The sequence below is a fragment of the Nansenia antarctica genome (assembly GCF_963989245.1).
Source record: "Nansenia antarctica genome assembly, chromosome: 14".
NCBI classification, from domain to species: domain Eukaryota; kingdom Metazoa; phylum Chordata; class Actinopteri; order Argentiniformes; family Microstomatidae; genus Nansenia; species Nansenia antarctica.
The window spans coordinates 5,502,487-5,519,026 of record NC_137684.1 but is presented as its reverse complement, the minus strand read 5'-3'; the positions used below and the strand labels follow the sequence as shown (position 1 = coordinate 5,519,026).

At 52.4% G+C, this 16,540-nt stretch overlaps 1 protein-coding gene across 1 annotated transcript in view; it reads right to left on the bottom strand.

Moving 5' to 3' along the window:
• Nucleotides 1–16,540, bottom strand: part of LOC308170482 (pleckstrin homology domain-containing family A member 5-like) — a gene marked incomplete at its 5' end in the record, with an annotated part of 152,999 nt that overhangs the window by 24,352 nt on the left and 112,107 nt on the right. Inside the window, 7 exon segments of the mRNA XM_080545270.1 lie at nucleotides 3,463–3,543; nucleotides 4,083–4,136; nucleotides 5,937–6,056; nucleotides 8,474–8,557; nucleotides 9,291–9,347; nucleotides 9,349–9,817; nucleotides 13,557–14,330. Of these exon segments, the coding sequence (XP_080401396.1) occupies nucleotides 3,463–3,543; nucleotides 4,083–4,136; nucleotides 5,937–6,056; nucleotides 8,474–8,557; nucleotides 9,291–9,347; nucleotides 9,349–9,817; nucleotides 13,557–14,330 (1,639 nt within the window).

The window sequence follows — 16,540 nt, the reverse complement described above, 5'->3', positions numbered from 1 at the left end:
CCAAGACAGGGGAGGGGGTCTGAGGGAGATGTCCATCTGGTACTGGATAAAGGTCCTTCTGGTCTGGTTATGAAACCCAATCATAATACTGTACATTGTACTGACAATATGTTTTTTCCTCCATTGATTAAACTTAATGAACAGGGTCACGGTTAGAAGGCCCGTCTCAGAACAGAGAGGGGGATATTCTAAAATCTAGGAATTTTGAAATAAGGCATTCTGAATCATTTGTGAACTGCAATTGGATTCCATGTTAATCACAGGAAATGAGAACACATTCAAGAGATTCCTCTCATGTCCATTCATGAAAAAAACCAATCTCTTTCTTTCACACACACACAGCGGACAGACAGACAGACAGACACACACGCACACACACATGCACGCACTTGCACGCGTGCGCACACGCACACACTCTCTCTTCTCTTCATCTCTCTCTCTCTCTCACTCTCTCTCTCTCACTCTCTCTCTCCTCTCTCTCTCTCCTCTCTCTCCTCTCCTCTCTCCCCTCCTCTCCTCTCTCCCTCCTTCCTCTCTCTCTCTCTCTCTCTCTCACCATTCTCTATCTCTTCTCCTCTCTCTCTCTCGTCTCTCTCTCATCTCTCTCTTCTCTCTCCTCTCTCTCTCTCTCATCTCCTCTCTTCTCTCTCTCCTCTCATCTCTCCTCAGTCTCTATCTCTCTCTTCTCCTCTCTCTCTCCTCTCTCTCTTCTCCTCTTCTCTCCTCCTCTCTCTCTCTCTCTCTCTCTCTCTCTCTCCTCTCTCTCTCTCGTCATCTCTCTCTCTCTCTCTCTCTCTCTCTCTCTCTCTCTCTCTCTCTCTCTCTCTCTCTCTCTTCTCTCTTCTATCAGGGTTGAGGCCAACACCACCACAGCACAGTTAAAGCACGTTGCGGTATGTGTACAGGTATGTACAGCAGGAGACATTCCATTCCACACAGAGCATGCCACCTCTCTGTAGACACAGGAAGCTGGAGCGTGGGGTGGAGCGGAGGAGTGGTGGAGAGGTGTGGGTGGAAGAGAGGACAGAGAGAGAGAAGGAGGAGAGAGAGAGAGAGAGACATCTCAGATCTAGACAGGTGGTGGGGTGATGGATATGCAGCTGTTGCTCGCTGATTATGCCAACGTTATGTGGGGTGGGGGGTGGGGGGCGGGTGGGTGGGTTCAGGAGAACAGCAGCACTTTTACTGCACTCCCCCTGCGGTGGTGCTCACAAAAGTGGCAGAGTGATGTCACACCACACGTCACACAGGCTGTCATACAACATACCGTACTAGACACATCTTCAGCCTCCACAAATGTTGTCCTACCAAGACCCGACATTTGGTAATGTAAGATAATAATAATAATAATAAACAATAATAATAATAACCTTTATTTGTATAGCACTTTTCCTTCAAACATTGCAGCTCAAAGTGCTCCAATCATTATATAATCAGAATTGAATTATTTAGTCATTTAAAGGCAATATTAAAAAGATGGGTTTTTAGTCTTGACTTGAACATATTTGCTGAGGTTGCATCCCTAATGTAAACTGGCAGTGCATTCCACAATTTGGGTGCATAAAATGAGAATGCAGCCTCATCAAATCTCTTCTTTTTGTACATGTGGTACACAGAGAAAACCAGCGTCAGAAGACCTGAGATCTTGAAATCTTAGAAGATAGAGAGAGTAATAGAGAGATAGAACAGAAAGAGAAATAGAACAGATACATAGAGATAGATAAATAGATAGAGACAGAGAGACAGACAGATACACAGAGATAGATAAATAGATAGATAAATAGATAGAGACAGACAGACAGATAGACAGATTACACAGAGATAGATAAATAGAGAGAGAGACAGATAGATAAGAAAGGTATACAGAGATAGACATATACACAGAGCTAGATAGACAGATACACAGAGGTAGACAGACAGATAGAGAGAGAGTGAGAGAAAGCACAAAAGCCAGATAGAGAGTGTTGACTGCCCAGCCTGACCGACAGACTCTCAGTTAGTCTTGCAGGGTTCTCTGTGCTGCAGACGCCTCTCTCTCCCCTCCCAGCATACAGATCCCCCCCCCCCCCCCGCTGCACCGTGGCCTAATCAGGCCCAACTCGTACACGCTTGAAACCCCCCTAAAACCCTGCCTCCTGCCTCCGTCCTGTCTCTCTGCGTCTCCAGATCTCACCAGACACGACACAACCAAACTTGTCTCTGGAGAAATGCTCCTGCTTGGCTTCAAACTCTCCCCCCCAAAAGATCAGTTTCTTCTATCTAAACGCTGGAGAATGCTGTAGGGAGACTCAGAGGCGATGTGACGAATCCTGCCGTGTCGTGTTCCTACTTAGTAGTATTACACTGCTAGTATTACATTTACATTTCAGACATGTTAGCGGACGCCCTTTATCCAAAGCAACTTACAACAAGCACGGTACATTTTTGTCTAAGTAAGTGAATCATCTATACAGCAGTCATCATAAGAAACATATTTACAGTAGAGAAACTGTACAGGGGGTGAAGAGGTCTTTAGGAGGGACAGTCAAGAGCCTGAAGCGATGGCATTACTACTTGTAATGCCATCGCATTACTACTACTACTGGTATTACTAGATGGCATTACTACTTGTTGTAAGTCGCTTTGGATAAAGGCGTCTGCTAAATGTCAAAAATTGAAACAAACAAAAATGTAGTACGCATCCTACAGTGTAGTAGTATAGTCAGTGTAGTAGTATAGTCAGTGTAGTACAGCACAGCTACACAGTCCTGTATGGTTGTCAGGTCTGAAAGTGTTGGTCTGAAAGTGTTAGGTCAGCCCCAGTGACCGGTGGCCGTACATGCTGTTAAAACACAACTACAGTTCTGGGCTGTCAGCTCTGTTCATTACCAAAGGGGGCGAGCACAGTTCTGCTCTCTCTCTCTCTGCCAAGCTCGGTGTGAAGTGATCTGTCCTGCTGGCCCTACCACAGAGGTGACAGCCGTGACTGCGCGACACGGTGACGCAGCAATTAGCCTCCTCCAGCGACTGTCACACTTTAGAGAGGGACGACCGAATTAGAAAGGAGCCCCTCGAGGAATCTGGCACGAGGTTATCAGATATCTCTCACACACACACACACGCGCACACACATACACACACCTGTCATCAAACAGTGAGTGAGGGCGAGGGAGGGGGTGGGGGGTGTTCACTACACAGTGGAGCATACGACAGTACCACAGCATACAGTACACACTACTGTACGTAATAAGCCATGCCCCACGCCGGCATGACTTCAGTCCCCGGTAGAGAGAGACGGACCAAAGCGTATGGATGAGGAGTGATGTCTGCCGTACAGACAACAACAGACTGAGATGCTATGAGGACTGGACACCGGAGGAGGAGGAGAGCATCGGCATCGACACAGACGGACCATAACACAGCTGGAGTGGATGGAGGAGATATAGATATATAAGCGAAGGCTTTGGCTGGCCAAGAGCTTACTTGCTGGTACAGTTGCGGCCTGGGGGCTGAGTTCTCAATCAAAGTGTGAATCATCATGATTAAAGGGTCATTTTCCTTCATCTAGTTCAGTGGGGAGGAGGAGGAGCAATACGGTCATTGTCAGTTTACAGTCAGCAGGGCTAGAGTTCAAAGACAACAGTGTCAACGACTCTCTCTCTCTCTCTCTCTCTCTCTCTCTCTCTCTCTCTCTCTCTCTCTCTCTCTCTCTCTCTCTCTCTCTCTCTCTCTCTCTCTCTCTCTCTCTCTCTCTCTCTCTCTCTCTCTCTCTCTCTCTCTCTCTCTCTCTCCTCTCTCTCTTCTCTCTCTCTCTCTCTCTCTCTCTCACACAATCATCAACCTAACCCATCCAGTCACACACACACACACACACACACACACACACACACACACACACACACACACACACAGGGAGATTCAAACTTTCAAAAGTTAGCCTAGCTACACCAGAGGACATCTCTTCAGTGGCAAAGAAGAACAAGCTTTTAACATCATTCTAATATTGGCATATGATGCATACACAGTGGCAAAGACACACGGCGAGCAAGAGTGTCCATGCAGGGTAGGTGGGTGAAGGACAACAGGCCCATGCGTTACCCCACCTGGTTATCCAAATACATGAGGTTCCTTTGGAGGTGATGGGAGAGAACGTCGTTCTAGCGTCAGCAGCAGAGAGGAGAGAAGATGGAAGAGTGAGACAGGGGAGAGTAGTAAGACATCACTAGAGAACACACTGGCTGGATGGCTGGCTGACTGTATGGCTGACTGACTGGATGGCTGGCTGGCTGACTGGATGGCTGGCTGGCTGGCTGATTGACTGACTGTATGGCTGGCTGGCTGGCTGATTGACTGACTGACTGACTGTATGGCTGGCTGGCTGACTGGTTGACTGGATGGCTGGCTGACTGACTGGATGGCTGGCTGGCTGATTGACTGACTGGTTGACTGGATGGCTGGCTGACTGACTGGATGGCTAGCTTGGCTGGCTGACTGACTGGCTGGCTGACTGAAAGACAAACAGAAGGAAAGACAGAAGGACAGACAGAAGGACATACAGGCAGACAGACAGACAGACAGAAACAGACAAGCAGGTAAAAGTGTCAAACAGAGAGAGTGTACGAGCAGAGACAAAGGTGAGTTGAGACCAGGCGAGATGAGGCAGACAGGTGAGTCGTCATGGGGTACAATGCAGGGGAGGCTGGTGGAGGTAGAAAGGAGGGGGCGATTTCTACCTCCACCAGCTTCCCCTGGTACAAGGACAAACCGTTGGGAGATGAAAGGGTGAATTGAGTTCATGGATTCAACTGAAACACAACTCAACACACGGCCCTACGTTCTGAAGGCTGCAGATCCGTTGACGTCCCCCGTCAGAACAAATCAATGGGAAAACCATGCTAACACTGCTAACCCCGCTAACACTCTCAAGAGCATCCCGGCGGGATGCATCACTGCCAACAAAGGATTTGACTCTCATGTACTCGTACAGTAAGATGTAATCAAAGCGATTCTGATTCTGAAGTGGACGTGCTGCATTGGCATAACGGATCCCACCTCTGCCACCACTACAGCACGGATGAACCATGAGAAACACTGGAGTGAATCAATAAGAGACTGATGAAAGGAGAGTGAAGGAAGATGGGAAGACACGATGCAGTAAAAGAAAGTGTTTAGGGACATGCTGTGTATAGCCAATGCTGCTGTTTACGGATGTTAATGCATGCCGTGTCACCGTCAAACCGGCGCTTTTCAACAATCTCACGGCTACAGTAGGTGACCTACATTTGCAATTAATTCCGTGATCTGACAAAAAAAAGACTTAAAAGGCTTCATATCCTGAATTAAGTGTCATTACATGCACCACCCGGCACGTAAAACCTCCTTACTCTTCATCATCACTTAACGGCTTTTAAGTTTTCGAGTTTTCATTTCCGCCAAACATCTGTCCTGCTTCTTCTAGAGGGACTAGGGGAGTAAGCCCTTCATCTACTCTCTATCAGACATAATACTCTAGGCCTGCTACAAAAAAAAAACAAGGACAAAGTCAACAGCAAAAAGTTTGCTGAAAACAGTTAGTTTTGGCATGTTTTGCTGGTGTTAGGGGTCTTATTCAAGGTTTAGCAGTAAAAAAAAAAAAAAAAAAAGTTATTTGAAGACTTAAAGCAGTGGCTTATTCCCACATACAAAAGTACAGACGATGACACATCCTCAGGCAAAGGATCATTCTCATGAGGATGCAGTGAGGACGTGACCTATCCCTCCCCCCCCCCCCCCCCCCCCGCCCGCCCCCCGCCTCCTCACACTCAACCCCTACTCTCACACCTCCCTCCCCCTCACCCTCACCCATCCAGCCCTGTTGAGAAAAAGAAAATGACCGCAAAAAGGATGCATGGATGGCGCAAGGTGATGGAGAGAGACAGCACACCACACACCACACGATCTCCGGGGGGGGGGCTGACCTTTGGGTTGTCGCCATCGAAGTTTAGTTGCATAAGCTGCGCTACAGTGTGCTCACGGATGCTGTTTATCTCTGCCTGCTGCCGCCGCAGTTTGATCAACAGCAGAGTCAGCTCCTCAGGCTGCATGAGGGGGGGGGGGGGGGTAGAGGGGTGGGGGAAGGGAGGTCAGAGGGGCCGGGGAGGGGGGGCAGAGGGGAGGGGTCAGAGGGGGACACAGCCACCGGGAGAGGAGGATGCGTCAGGAGGACCAGAGCAGGAGAGAGGAGGACAAGAGGACGTCCCCGTAGATATAGAACGAGCAGAACGGACACGGACAATTCAGATCCAACCCCTTTCCCGATTACGTTCTCTCACAGCGTCCTACGCACGCCATAACAATGGTTACCACGACGATTGCTGTGTTACGGTTCCATTTTTTCTTTGTGGTGTACCAGCCCCAAATTGCTATGTCCGTTCTACACGTTCTGTTTCTACGAGGACACCAGGACCAGGACCGGGAGGATCGGTTGTTAAGTCCAATGGGTCGGTGTGTTCCCTGAGTGCGGTCGTTAGCCCTGAACCTGTTCACCATCACACCGTACAGGATAGTCAGGATGGGTCAGGAAAGGTCAGGATAGGTCAGGATGGGTCAGGAGGGGTCAGGATAGGTCAGGGTGGGTCAGGATAGGTCAGGAGGGGTCAGGATGGGTCAGGATGGGTCAGGATAGGTCAGGATGGGTCAGGATAGGTCAGGATGGGTCAGGATAGGTCAGGAGGGGTCAGGATGGGTCAGGATGGGTCAGGATGGGTCAGGATGGGTTAGGGTAGGTCAGGAGGGGTCAGGATAGGTCAGGAGGGGTCAGGATGGGTTAGGGTAGGTCAGGGTGGGTCAGGATAGGTCAGGAGGGGTCAGGATAGGTCAGGAGGGGTCAGGATGGGTCAGGAAAGGTCAGGATGGGTCGATGGGTCAGGGTGGGTAAAACGGCCACACCGTCATGCACATCATTGCCCAGGGTAACACCTCCACCTCCTCCACCACCCCTGTGAGCCTCCACCTGGCTCAAGCCCCCCAGGGTCACACAGCTGGACACACAGAGCCTTGGTGGCTCTGGTCTGAGGGACCCGGTCAGTTCTACTGGTTCTGTTGTTATCCTCCCTCTAACTCCTTTACTGGGGGATGGTCGATCATACTGGTCTGTTCTTACTGTATATCATCTTCAGATAATAATAATAATAATAATAATAATAATATTTAACTTTATTTGTATAGCACTTTTCCTGCAAACGTTGCGGCTCAAAGTGCTCCAATCATTATATAATCATAATTAAATTATTTAGTCATTTAAAGGCAATATTAAAAAGATGAGTTTTTAGTCTTGACTTGAACATATTTGCTGAGGTTGCATCCCTAATGTAAACTGGCGGTGCATTACACAATTTGGGTGCATAAAATGAGAATGCAGAGATTTTTTTCCCTTCTTCTTTAAAAAAAGGAAAAAAAAGTTATATTGTTACTTGTTGTTGTTTTGTGGTCTGAGCTGCTGTAACGCCTTAATTTCCCCTGAGGAATCAATAAAGTACCTACCTATCTAGTTATTTATGAGGACATCTGGTATGGTCTTAGGCAGCCAAAATGAAAAACAACTTAGCTAGCGCCAATACTCGAAAATCTCTAAACTAGAGACCAAGACTAACAGTATCCTGGCTTCCTGACGGGGTGGTGGGGATCTAACACCACTGCCTGTATTTGAATTGTTGTTTCCTGCTTTTCCAGCGGGTTGTCACAGCCATTACAGGAACATCGGGATTTGGCGAGTTAGCATGGCTGTCTGAACAAAGCTTTTTCTCTTTTAAATCTTTCATGTGCATACCGCACATTGTAGCATCCAACAGAGTTACGTGAGGTAACCATCAGGAGACACAGTTCTCTGTGTATTAGTCAAATTCAGAAGCGTTTTCGAGCCAAAATGACGCTTTTCACCGTGACTAAGAGCCGTTCCAGAACAGCCAGCTAAGGCTTAGTGAGGCGTGAAGGACCCTGGGCCGCGGGGCTGACGGCTGCTGGGAGGCCAGACGCTCCAGAGGTAAACACAGTCTAAAGCCCACTACTACCACGGACCTGAGGCCGGGCCAGAGCTGCCGGGGAAGTACCCTGCCACTATGACCTCTTGGAAAGAGAGAAAGAGAGAGGGGCAGAGAGAGAGAGGCAGAGGGAGAGAGAGAGAGGGAGAGGCAGAGAGAGAGAGGGAGATATAGAGGGAGAGGCGGAGAGAGAGAAAGGTAGATTTTGGGGGAGAGGCAGAGAGAGAGAGAGAGAGAGAGAGAGAGAGAGAGAGAGAGAGAGAGAGAGAGAGAGAGAGAGACAGAGGTAAGGAGGAGGGAGTGATTACAAGTCTTTTTGGAAGGAGCCCCATTAGACCAGAATGGAAAACTTGTGTTTAACCCAAGCATGAAATTACAGGGTGGTTACACAAGTTTGTCTGAGCATCCAGGCCAAGGACACAGTAGGCCAGGTCTGGGAGGGAGGGAGGAAGGGAGGGAGAGAGGAGAGAACTCACTGTTTTGCCTTGCAGATTCTGGGCAGTGATGGTCTGAACAGGGATCCCTGCTGGTATACACCTCCTGTCAGGTGGGTAGGCATACTGCTGGGGAGGAAGAGCGGGAGAGAGAGAGGGAGAGAGAGAGAGAGAGAGAGAGAGAGAGAGAGAGAGAGAGAGAGAGAGAGAGAGAAAGAGAGAGAGAGGGAGAGAGAGAAAGAGAGGGAGTGAGAAAGAGAGCAAGAGGGAGAGAGAGAAAGAGAGGGAGAGAGAAAGAGAGAGAGAGAAAGAGAGAGAGAAGGAGAGAGAGAAAGAGAGAAAGAGAGAGAGGGAGAGAGAGAAAAAGTCTCATTAACACCTTATTGTTTGGTCTGAGCAGTCATGTCTCCTCTGATCACGTCAAACACCTGGTGCATCTCCTCACACAGGCCTAACACACACTAACACACACTAACACAAACTAACACACACTAACACGCACTAACACGCACTAACACGCACTAACACGCACTAACACGCACTAACACGCACTAACACGCACTAACACGCACTAACACGCACTAACACACACTAACACGCACTAACACGCACTAACACGCACTAACACGCACTAACACGCACTAACACGCACTAACACGCCCGCGGAGGTAGAAATCGGAGGACAGGCTCATTGTAAAACGCACAGAACGAAACACCTCCGATTTCTACCTCCCCCGGCCTCCCCTCCCCAGACTCCAGACGGCGATGACGACCACGTTGATCCGAGAGTCGCGTCGGAACTCAACAGATGTTCGGAGGACGGAACCCGGAGTCGGTAGGTCAAAGGTCAGTTAACTACCTTGGCGGGCTGGGGGGTCCGGCGGCGCCGGTCGATGGACATGACGTCCCCGCCCCCCGCGGTAGACGGGCGAGGACACCTCGGAGCGCGAGGAGCCGGACACGTTGTAGGAGCGGTGGGGCGAGTAGCCCCCGTACACCGACAGGGACCCGTGGGAGGGCGAGGGCGGGATGGAGTGGCCCTGGTGCTCCGACAGGTTGATCATGGTCTTGTGGGTGGGCATGGCGCCCAGGTAGGGCGCCCCCGGTGGCCGGGGGCTGTAGGCCTGCCTCTGCTGCCACTCGTACAGCTGCCACAGGGTGTCGTCCCTCATGGAGCGCCGCTTGTCGCCCCCCGGCGGCAGGAGGGGGCCCCCCAGCAGGGCGCGGTCGTAGAGGGAGGCGGCGGAGATGCTGCACACGCTGTCGGGCCGCGCCAGGCTGTTGCGGGGCATGGTGCGGTAGCCGTCGCCGTAGTGGGGGGGCATGGCAGGGGGGGGGCCGCGGTGGCTGGGCATGTTCCGAGGCAACGTCTGGTAGGACATGATGCTGAGGGAGAGAGAGAGAGAGAGAGATTGAGATTCACCCCAAAGCCAGGAAACACCCTCGGCTGGACACTGAATGTCGCCATCATGACGGATGGAATCACAAACAGGATGTTGATGGATTCTATGGGTTATAACAACCCTCCATAACAGCAGGTACCGTACACACGCTCCCACACAGGAGACGCTGTTCTATGCAAAGAGAATCCCTGGAATCCTGAGGGGTGAAAAACACTAACAAGGAGGAGCATGTGACATTTTTCTCTATTTCGCAAACATGTGGCGAATCTCATTATATATATATATATATATATATAAATATAATATATGAAAACTGTTATTAACGGCGCTAAGCTATCTAGCAGCGAGCGGGGCTTTGCTGTAATTTGAGCTATAATTCGAGTCAGCCCGAGGCTATTGCTCTAACAGACTGCTGCTATCATCACTTTGCTGAGACACACAGAGGCGGCGGGGCTGTCTTCCTGGAGAGCAGAGAGGCTGCTGGGTAGGAGAGAGAGGAGGAGACCCATTTTCTCGCTGTGAACCACTCTGGTATTTTTAGCCTGACCTTGTGTTCAGTTCTATGCTATGAGCGATTAGGCACCGCTAATTTGGATACTTTGTCAGCTGCCTGAACCCATGTGCGTGTAACGGAGATGATTACACACACACGCTGTGGGGGTGTGGGAGTGGGTGTCTGTCTGTGTGTGTGGGTGTGTGTAAACTGTGTATGAGAGACAGAGAGTGTGTGTGTGTGTGTACTGTGTGCACACGTGTGTGTGAGTGAGATTTAAAAATCTGAGTGTGTGTGTGTGTGTGTGTGTGTGTGTCTGTGTATGAGAGACAGAGAGTGTGCGTGTGTGTACTGTGTGCACACGTGTGTGTGAGTGAGATTTAAAAATCTGAGTGTGTGTGTGTCTGTGTATGAGAGACAGAGAGTGTGCGTGTGTGTACTGTGTGCACACGTGTGTGTGAGTGAGAGATTTAAATAAATAAATAAGTAAAAAACGCCCCTAGGACAACTCATTTTCACAACAATGTGCTGAAAAGCTTGGCTGCCGGGCGCAGAGCGAGACAGCAGACAACCCCATTAACCCCACTTGGGGATGCTGAAACATATCTGAGCTGACATAGTTGAAAAACTGAAGTAGACGCGAGAGAAATTAGCAAAACGCGAGCGTATAATAATCGATCCGGATTGGTGGGGAGGGACACGGAGGCCGTTCGTGTAAACCCAGTAACGACAAACAGACAGACCTCCCTCAGACAGACAGACCTCCCTCTAATGCTGCGGGAGGTCAACCGGAGGGAGGGAGGAGAGAGAGAGAGAGAGAGAGAGAGAGAGAGAGAGAGAGAGAGAGAGAGAGAGAGAGAGAGAGAGAGAGAGAGAGAGAAAAAACAAAACAAGGAAAATTAAAGTGGCTGTGTCTGGAAACAAAGTTAGCACTGACAGACGTACAACCACAGGCCGTCAGGGAGAGAGGGAGGAGAGGGAGGAGAGGCACAGGGAGAGCAGATGAGAGGACGGCAGAAGAGAGGATAGGAGAGCGGAGCAGAGAGGAGAACAGGAGAGGACAGAGGAGAGGGGAGAGAGGAGAGAGAGAGAGGACAGAGAGAGGACAGAGCAGAGAGAGAGGACAGAGGAGAGAGAGAGCAGAGGAGAGGGGGAGCAGAGCAGGGCAGAGGAGAGAGAGAGAGAGAGGAGAGGAGAGGAGAGAGTGAGGGCAGAGGAGAGAGGACAGGAGAGGACAGGAGAGAGAGAGAGAGGGCAGAGGAGAGGGGTAGCAGAGCAGGGCCTGGTCCTCAGTCAGGACAGACAGCATTAGAGGAGGACATGGCTGTGAGGAGGACAGGAGAGGACAGGAGAGAGAGAGAGAGAGGGCAGAGGAGAGGGGTAGCAGCAGAGCAGGGCCTGGTCCTCAGTCAGGACAGACAGCATTAGAGGAGGACAGGAGAGAGAGAGAGGGCAGAGGAGAGGGGTAGCAGCAGAGCAGGGCCTGGTCCTCAGTCAGGACAGACAGCATTAGAGGAGGACATGGCTGTGAGGAGGCTCAGGCTGGATCAGGAGAGGACAGGAGAGAGAGAGAGAGAGGGCAGAGGAGAGGGGTAGCAGAGCAGGGCCTGGTCCTCAGTCAGGACAGACAGCATTAGAGGAGGACATGGCTGTGAGGAGGCTCAGGCTGGATCAGCAGAGCCTTTCTGACCCACTTAGAGCTGCAGAGTCCTGGGCCCAGCAGAGGAGGTCAGGTCAGACAGCAGCAGCAGCAGACTAGTCTACTCTGCCTCTGTCCTTCCTGCTGCTCACTGCTCTGCCTCTGTTTAGCCCTTATCTCCTTTACCACACACACACACACACACACACACACACACACACACACAGACAGACAGACAGAGACACATACACACACACACACACAGACAGAGACACACAGACAGAGACACACAGAGACAAACACACAGACAGAGACACACAGACAGAGACACACAGAGACAAACACACAGACAGAGACAGAGACACACACACACACACACACACACACACACACACACACACACACACACACACACACACACACACACACACACACACACACACACACACACACACACACACACAGAGAGAGAGACAAACACACAGATTCAGTGACTGCTGTGTTCAGCTCTGAGGTAGAGCATCCTCTGGGGTTCTCAGCCTCGTACCGCAGTGGGACCGCGGGGGGATGAATGCACAATGGCTCTCCAGTGTGGTGCGGTCCGGTGACCGCTCACAGTTAAGTGTTTTCAAATTCACAGTTGGTAGGCTAAACGTCTGAAGGACTGCCTACAGCAAGGGTTTGACTGGAGACTGCTGTCTATCAAAAAATAGGTATTATCATCGTGAGTCGTATCGTATTCAGGGCCGTCAGGCTATTTGGAGCGGCTGGCAAGCCCGAGCAGGACTGAAAGCCGCTCTTCAAAAGCGTTAAAGTACATTCAGTACATTAGCAAAAGAAAAGAAGAAGCTTATTCCGAGTTTCGCGTAGGGCTGTTTGTGTATGGATTGTGCTTCAGGCAGAGGATTGTGGGTAATGATGAGAGGAAGGGGATCTGTGCTGTCTGGAGATGATGCTCATGACTCAGCGTTTCTAACTATGCCAAGACTAGTTCACTTCCCTCCCCTCTTCCTCTCCCATCTCCCGTCTCCCTTCCTCTCCCTCATTCTCTCGCCTCTCCTTCCCCCTCTCTCTCTCCCTCCCTCTCCTCTCGTCTCCCTCTCCTCTCCATCCATCCCTCCCTCTCTCCCCCCCCCTGTCTCTGTGCTGTCAGATACAGCAGGCCACAGAGAGAACAATAGTGGACTGTCCCAGAACAACCTCGGCTGTGACTGGAATACAAACCATATGGCTGGAGTCAGTATGTATGAGTCAGTATGTATGGCTCCACGTTTCATATGAACACTCAGATCAGATGTGGTGGAGCTGCTGTCACACTGGGTATGAGGGGGCTGGGGGCAGCGGAGGGTGGTGAACAATGTGAAAACAGAGACTGAGAAAAACACACTCACGCGCACGCACACACACACACACACACACACACACACACACACACACAGACAAACATACATAAAACTCACACACACACGCACGCACACACACAAACACCCACCCACACAAAACACAAACTGAGACAAACAAAAATACATAAAACACACACACACACACCCCATCCCGACACACACACACACACACACACCCCCCACCCACCTGCGGGTGTCGTCGTCCTGGTTGCGGACCCTCTGCGTGCGGACCCACTGCTCCAGCTGCTGCATGCTGTTGGTCCTCTGCAGGGTCCGCTGCTCCGGCTCGGGCTGGGTGGGGGTCCGCAGGGCCGGGGGGGCGCCACCACCCCCGCCACCCATCATCATCTCCCCGGGGCTCTGGTCCCCCTCGGCCCCGTTCACCTGGAGGGGGACTCTGTAGGGCCCGGGTCCGTCCACCTCCGCCTGGCCCGGACCCTGTTGGACCTGGCCCTGCCCCTGGGCCTGGCCCTGCCCTTGATGCCCCTGGCCCTGATGCCCCTGGACCTGATGCCCCTGCCCTTGATGCCCCTGGCCCTGCCCTTGATGCCCCTGCCCCTGCCCCCCCACCTGGCCCTGCTGGCTGGCATTGATGCTGGCGGCGATGGCGGCAGCCTGGGCGGGCTGCAGCTTGATGCTGTTGATCTTGGTGAGCGGCCGCTCCCGCTCCGCCCCGTCTGTCTGGAAGCCGTAGCGCTCGGCGTCCCGCTGCTTCCTGTCCTCCTCCTCCTCGGCCGCGGCGGCGTTGGCGTTGTCTGCGGCCGCGTTGGCTGCAGCAGCTGCGGCTGCGGAGGAAGAGGAGGAGGAGGCGGTCCGCTCCCGGTCGGTAGCCTCGCGGTTCCGCTCGTTGTTCTGGATCTCGGGCCGGGTCAGCACGTGGTGGTGGTGGGGGTGGTGGTTGGGCGGCGCGTGGTTGAGCTCCTGCGGGCCGCAATGCTCCACCTTGAGACGGTCCAACCTGCTGGGGAGAGGGAGGGAGGGAGGAGAGAGGGGGAGAGAGAGAGTAGGAGATTGAGAGAGGGAGAGAGAGAGGGGGAGAGAGATTGAGAGAGGAAGGGAAAGAGAGAGGGGGAGAGAGAGAGATTGAGAGAGGGAGAGAGAGGGAGGGAAGAGAGAGAGAGAGAATATAGTCAAATCACCTGCAGGGTGGAGGAGGAGGGGAGGCATACCAAACACTCTGCGTCACCTGACTCTGAGGGCCGACGTCAGGCTCCAGCAGGACAGCGCTGTGTGTGTGTGTGTGTGTGTGTGTGTGAGTGTGTGTGTGTGTGTGTGTGTGTGTGAGTGTGTGTGTGTGTGTGGTGAGGTGTTTCGTTCTCAGAAGGTATAAAACGTGACACGGTGGGTAACACCGTAGTACAGACAGACAGACACACCGTGCTGTCAGAACAATAACAAGCCTCCCCCGGCCTCTGTCGCTGAGCCAAGCTGCGTGTGCCGACGTCAGGGGGAGGCTGGTGGAGGGGGACGTCGGGGCTCGCTGGGACGTGTGGAGCGGAACGAGGAACGGCACACGTGTGTTCCATCGCATTCCTCCTGTCTGTTCCCCCCCCCCACCCGTACCTCCAACAGCCTCCCCCCACCCCCCTCCTTGGTAGATGTGTCTAAGCTCAGCCTCTTAGACAAAGGGAATGTGATCCTAGGAGCGAGAGGGAGGGAGGGAGGGATGGGGGGAGGGAGGGAGGGATGGGGGGGAGGGAGGGAGGGATGGGGGGGGAGGGAGGGAGGGAGGGATGGGGGGGGAGGGAGGGAGGGAGGGATGGGGGGGGAGGGAGGGATGGGGGGGGAGGGAGGGATGGGGGGGGTATAGTACTGTACAATGCATGGTGCAGCTGCCAGGGCATTCAGAGGAGAAGGAAACCAGATCCCTCCAATAAAACACTGGCTCTGTCTGAAGGGGAGACGCCTAAAGGTGCCGCCGCTCAGACCTGGCAACCCCCTGTCTCCCCCCCCATACGCCCCCTCCAGAGCTGTCTAACACACAGACCTGGCAAACCCCCTTTGCTTTCCTCCCACCCCCACTCAGTCCTGGCAACCCTGACTCTTCTCTCCAGAGCACCCCCCCCCCCCCTCCGCCCCCACCAGAGCTGTCTAACACTCAGACCTGGCAACCCTGAGTCCTCTCTCCAGAGCATCCCCCCCCCCCACCCCCACCAGAGCTGTCTAACACTCAGACCTGGCAACCCTGAGTCCTCTCTTCAGAACATCCCCCCCCCCCCCACCCCCACCAGAGCTGTCTAACACTCAGACCTGGCAACCCTGAGTCCTCTCTTCAGAACATCCCCCCCCCCCACCCCCCACCAGAGCTGTCTAACACTCAGACCTGGCAACCCCCTCCAGATGTGTTTAGCAGGTCTATACAGGTCTAAGTGTCAGATCTCTTTCTGGGGGTAATGGACACCGCTGGGGTGGCTTCAAGGTCAGACCGTTGATTAAGACACTACCCCACCTCCATCCACCCCCCCACTCATCCATCCATCCATCCATCCATCCATCCCCCACCCCCCGTAATCTTCCAGATGACAGGGAGGGGAGTGTGAATCTCAGAGTCGAGAGAGGGAGAGAGACAGAGGAATAAATAAATAAGGAGAAAGAAAGAAAGGAGAGAGAGAGGGAGAGAGAGAGAGAAAAGGAACTCACATTGTTTCTATTCGCAGGCCGTTTTTTTAATGACAGTAGCCACATAATGTCTTCCCCAGGCCTGTCTGTCTGTCTCCAACACCATAAAACCCATAAAGAGCCGTATGAAAAACCCACTCTGCATTACCTCACACATGTCCCTGCTCTGGGTCACACCGCCGGGAGGGGCTGTTGTCACTATCTGGGGCTGTCTGGCTCCATCAACATTATGACCATCACAATCAGAATAATTTTATCTGGTCTATGAAAAGTATAATTCGCACAGACAGGAAATTGACTTGGGTGAGGTTTGGTGCAGAGGATGACTACGGTTATACATCGGGTCAAAAGAAAGGAAGACAGAGAGAGAGAGAGAGAGAGAGAGAGAGAGAGAGAGAGGGAGAACGACAGGAAAAGGGGGGAAGGAGTGGGTAGCAGGGGAGGGAGGTAGACATGGGAGGACAGGGGGAGGCTGGTGGAGGGAGGTAGACATGGGAGGACATGGGGAGGCTGGTGGAGGGAGGTAGACATGGGAGGACAGGGGGAGGCTGG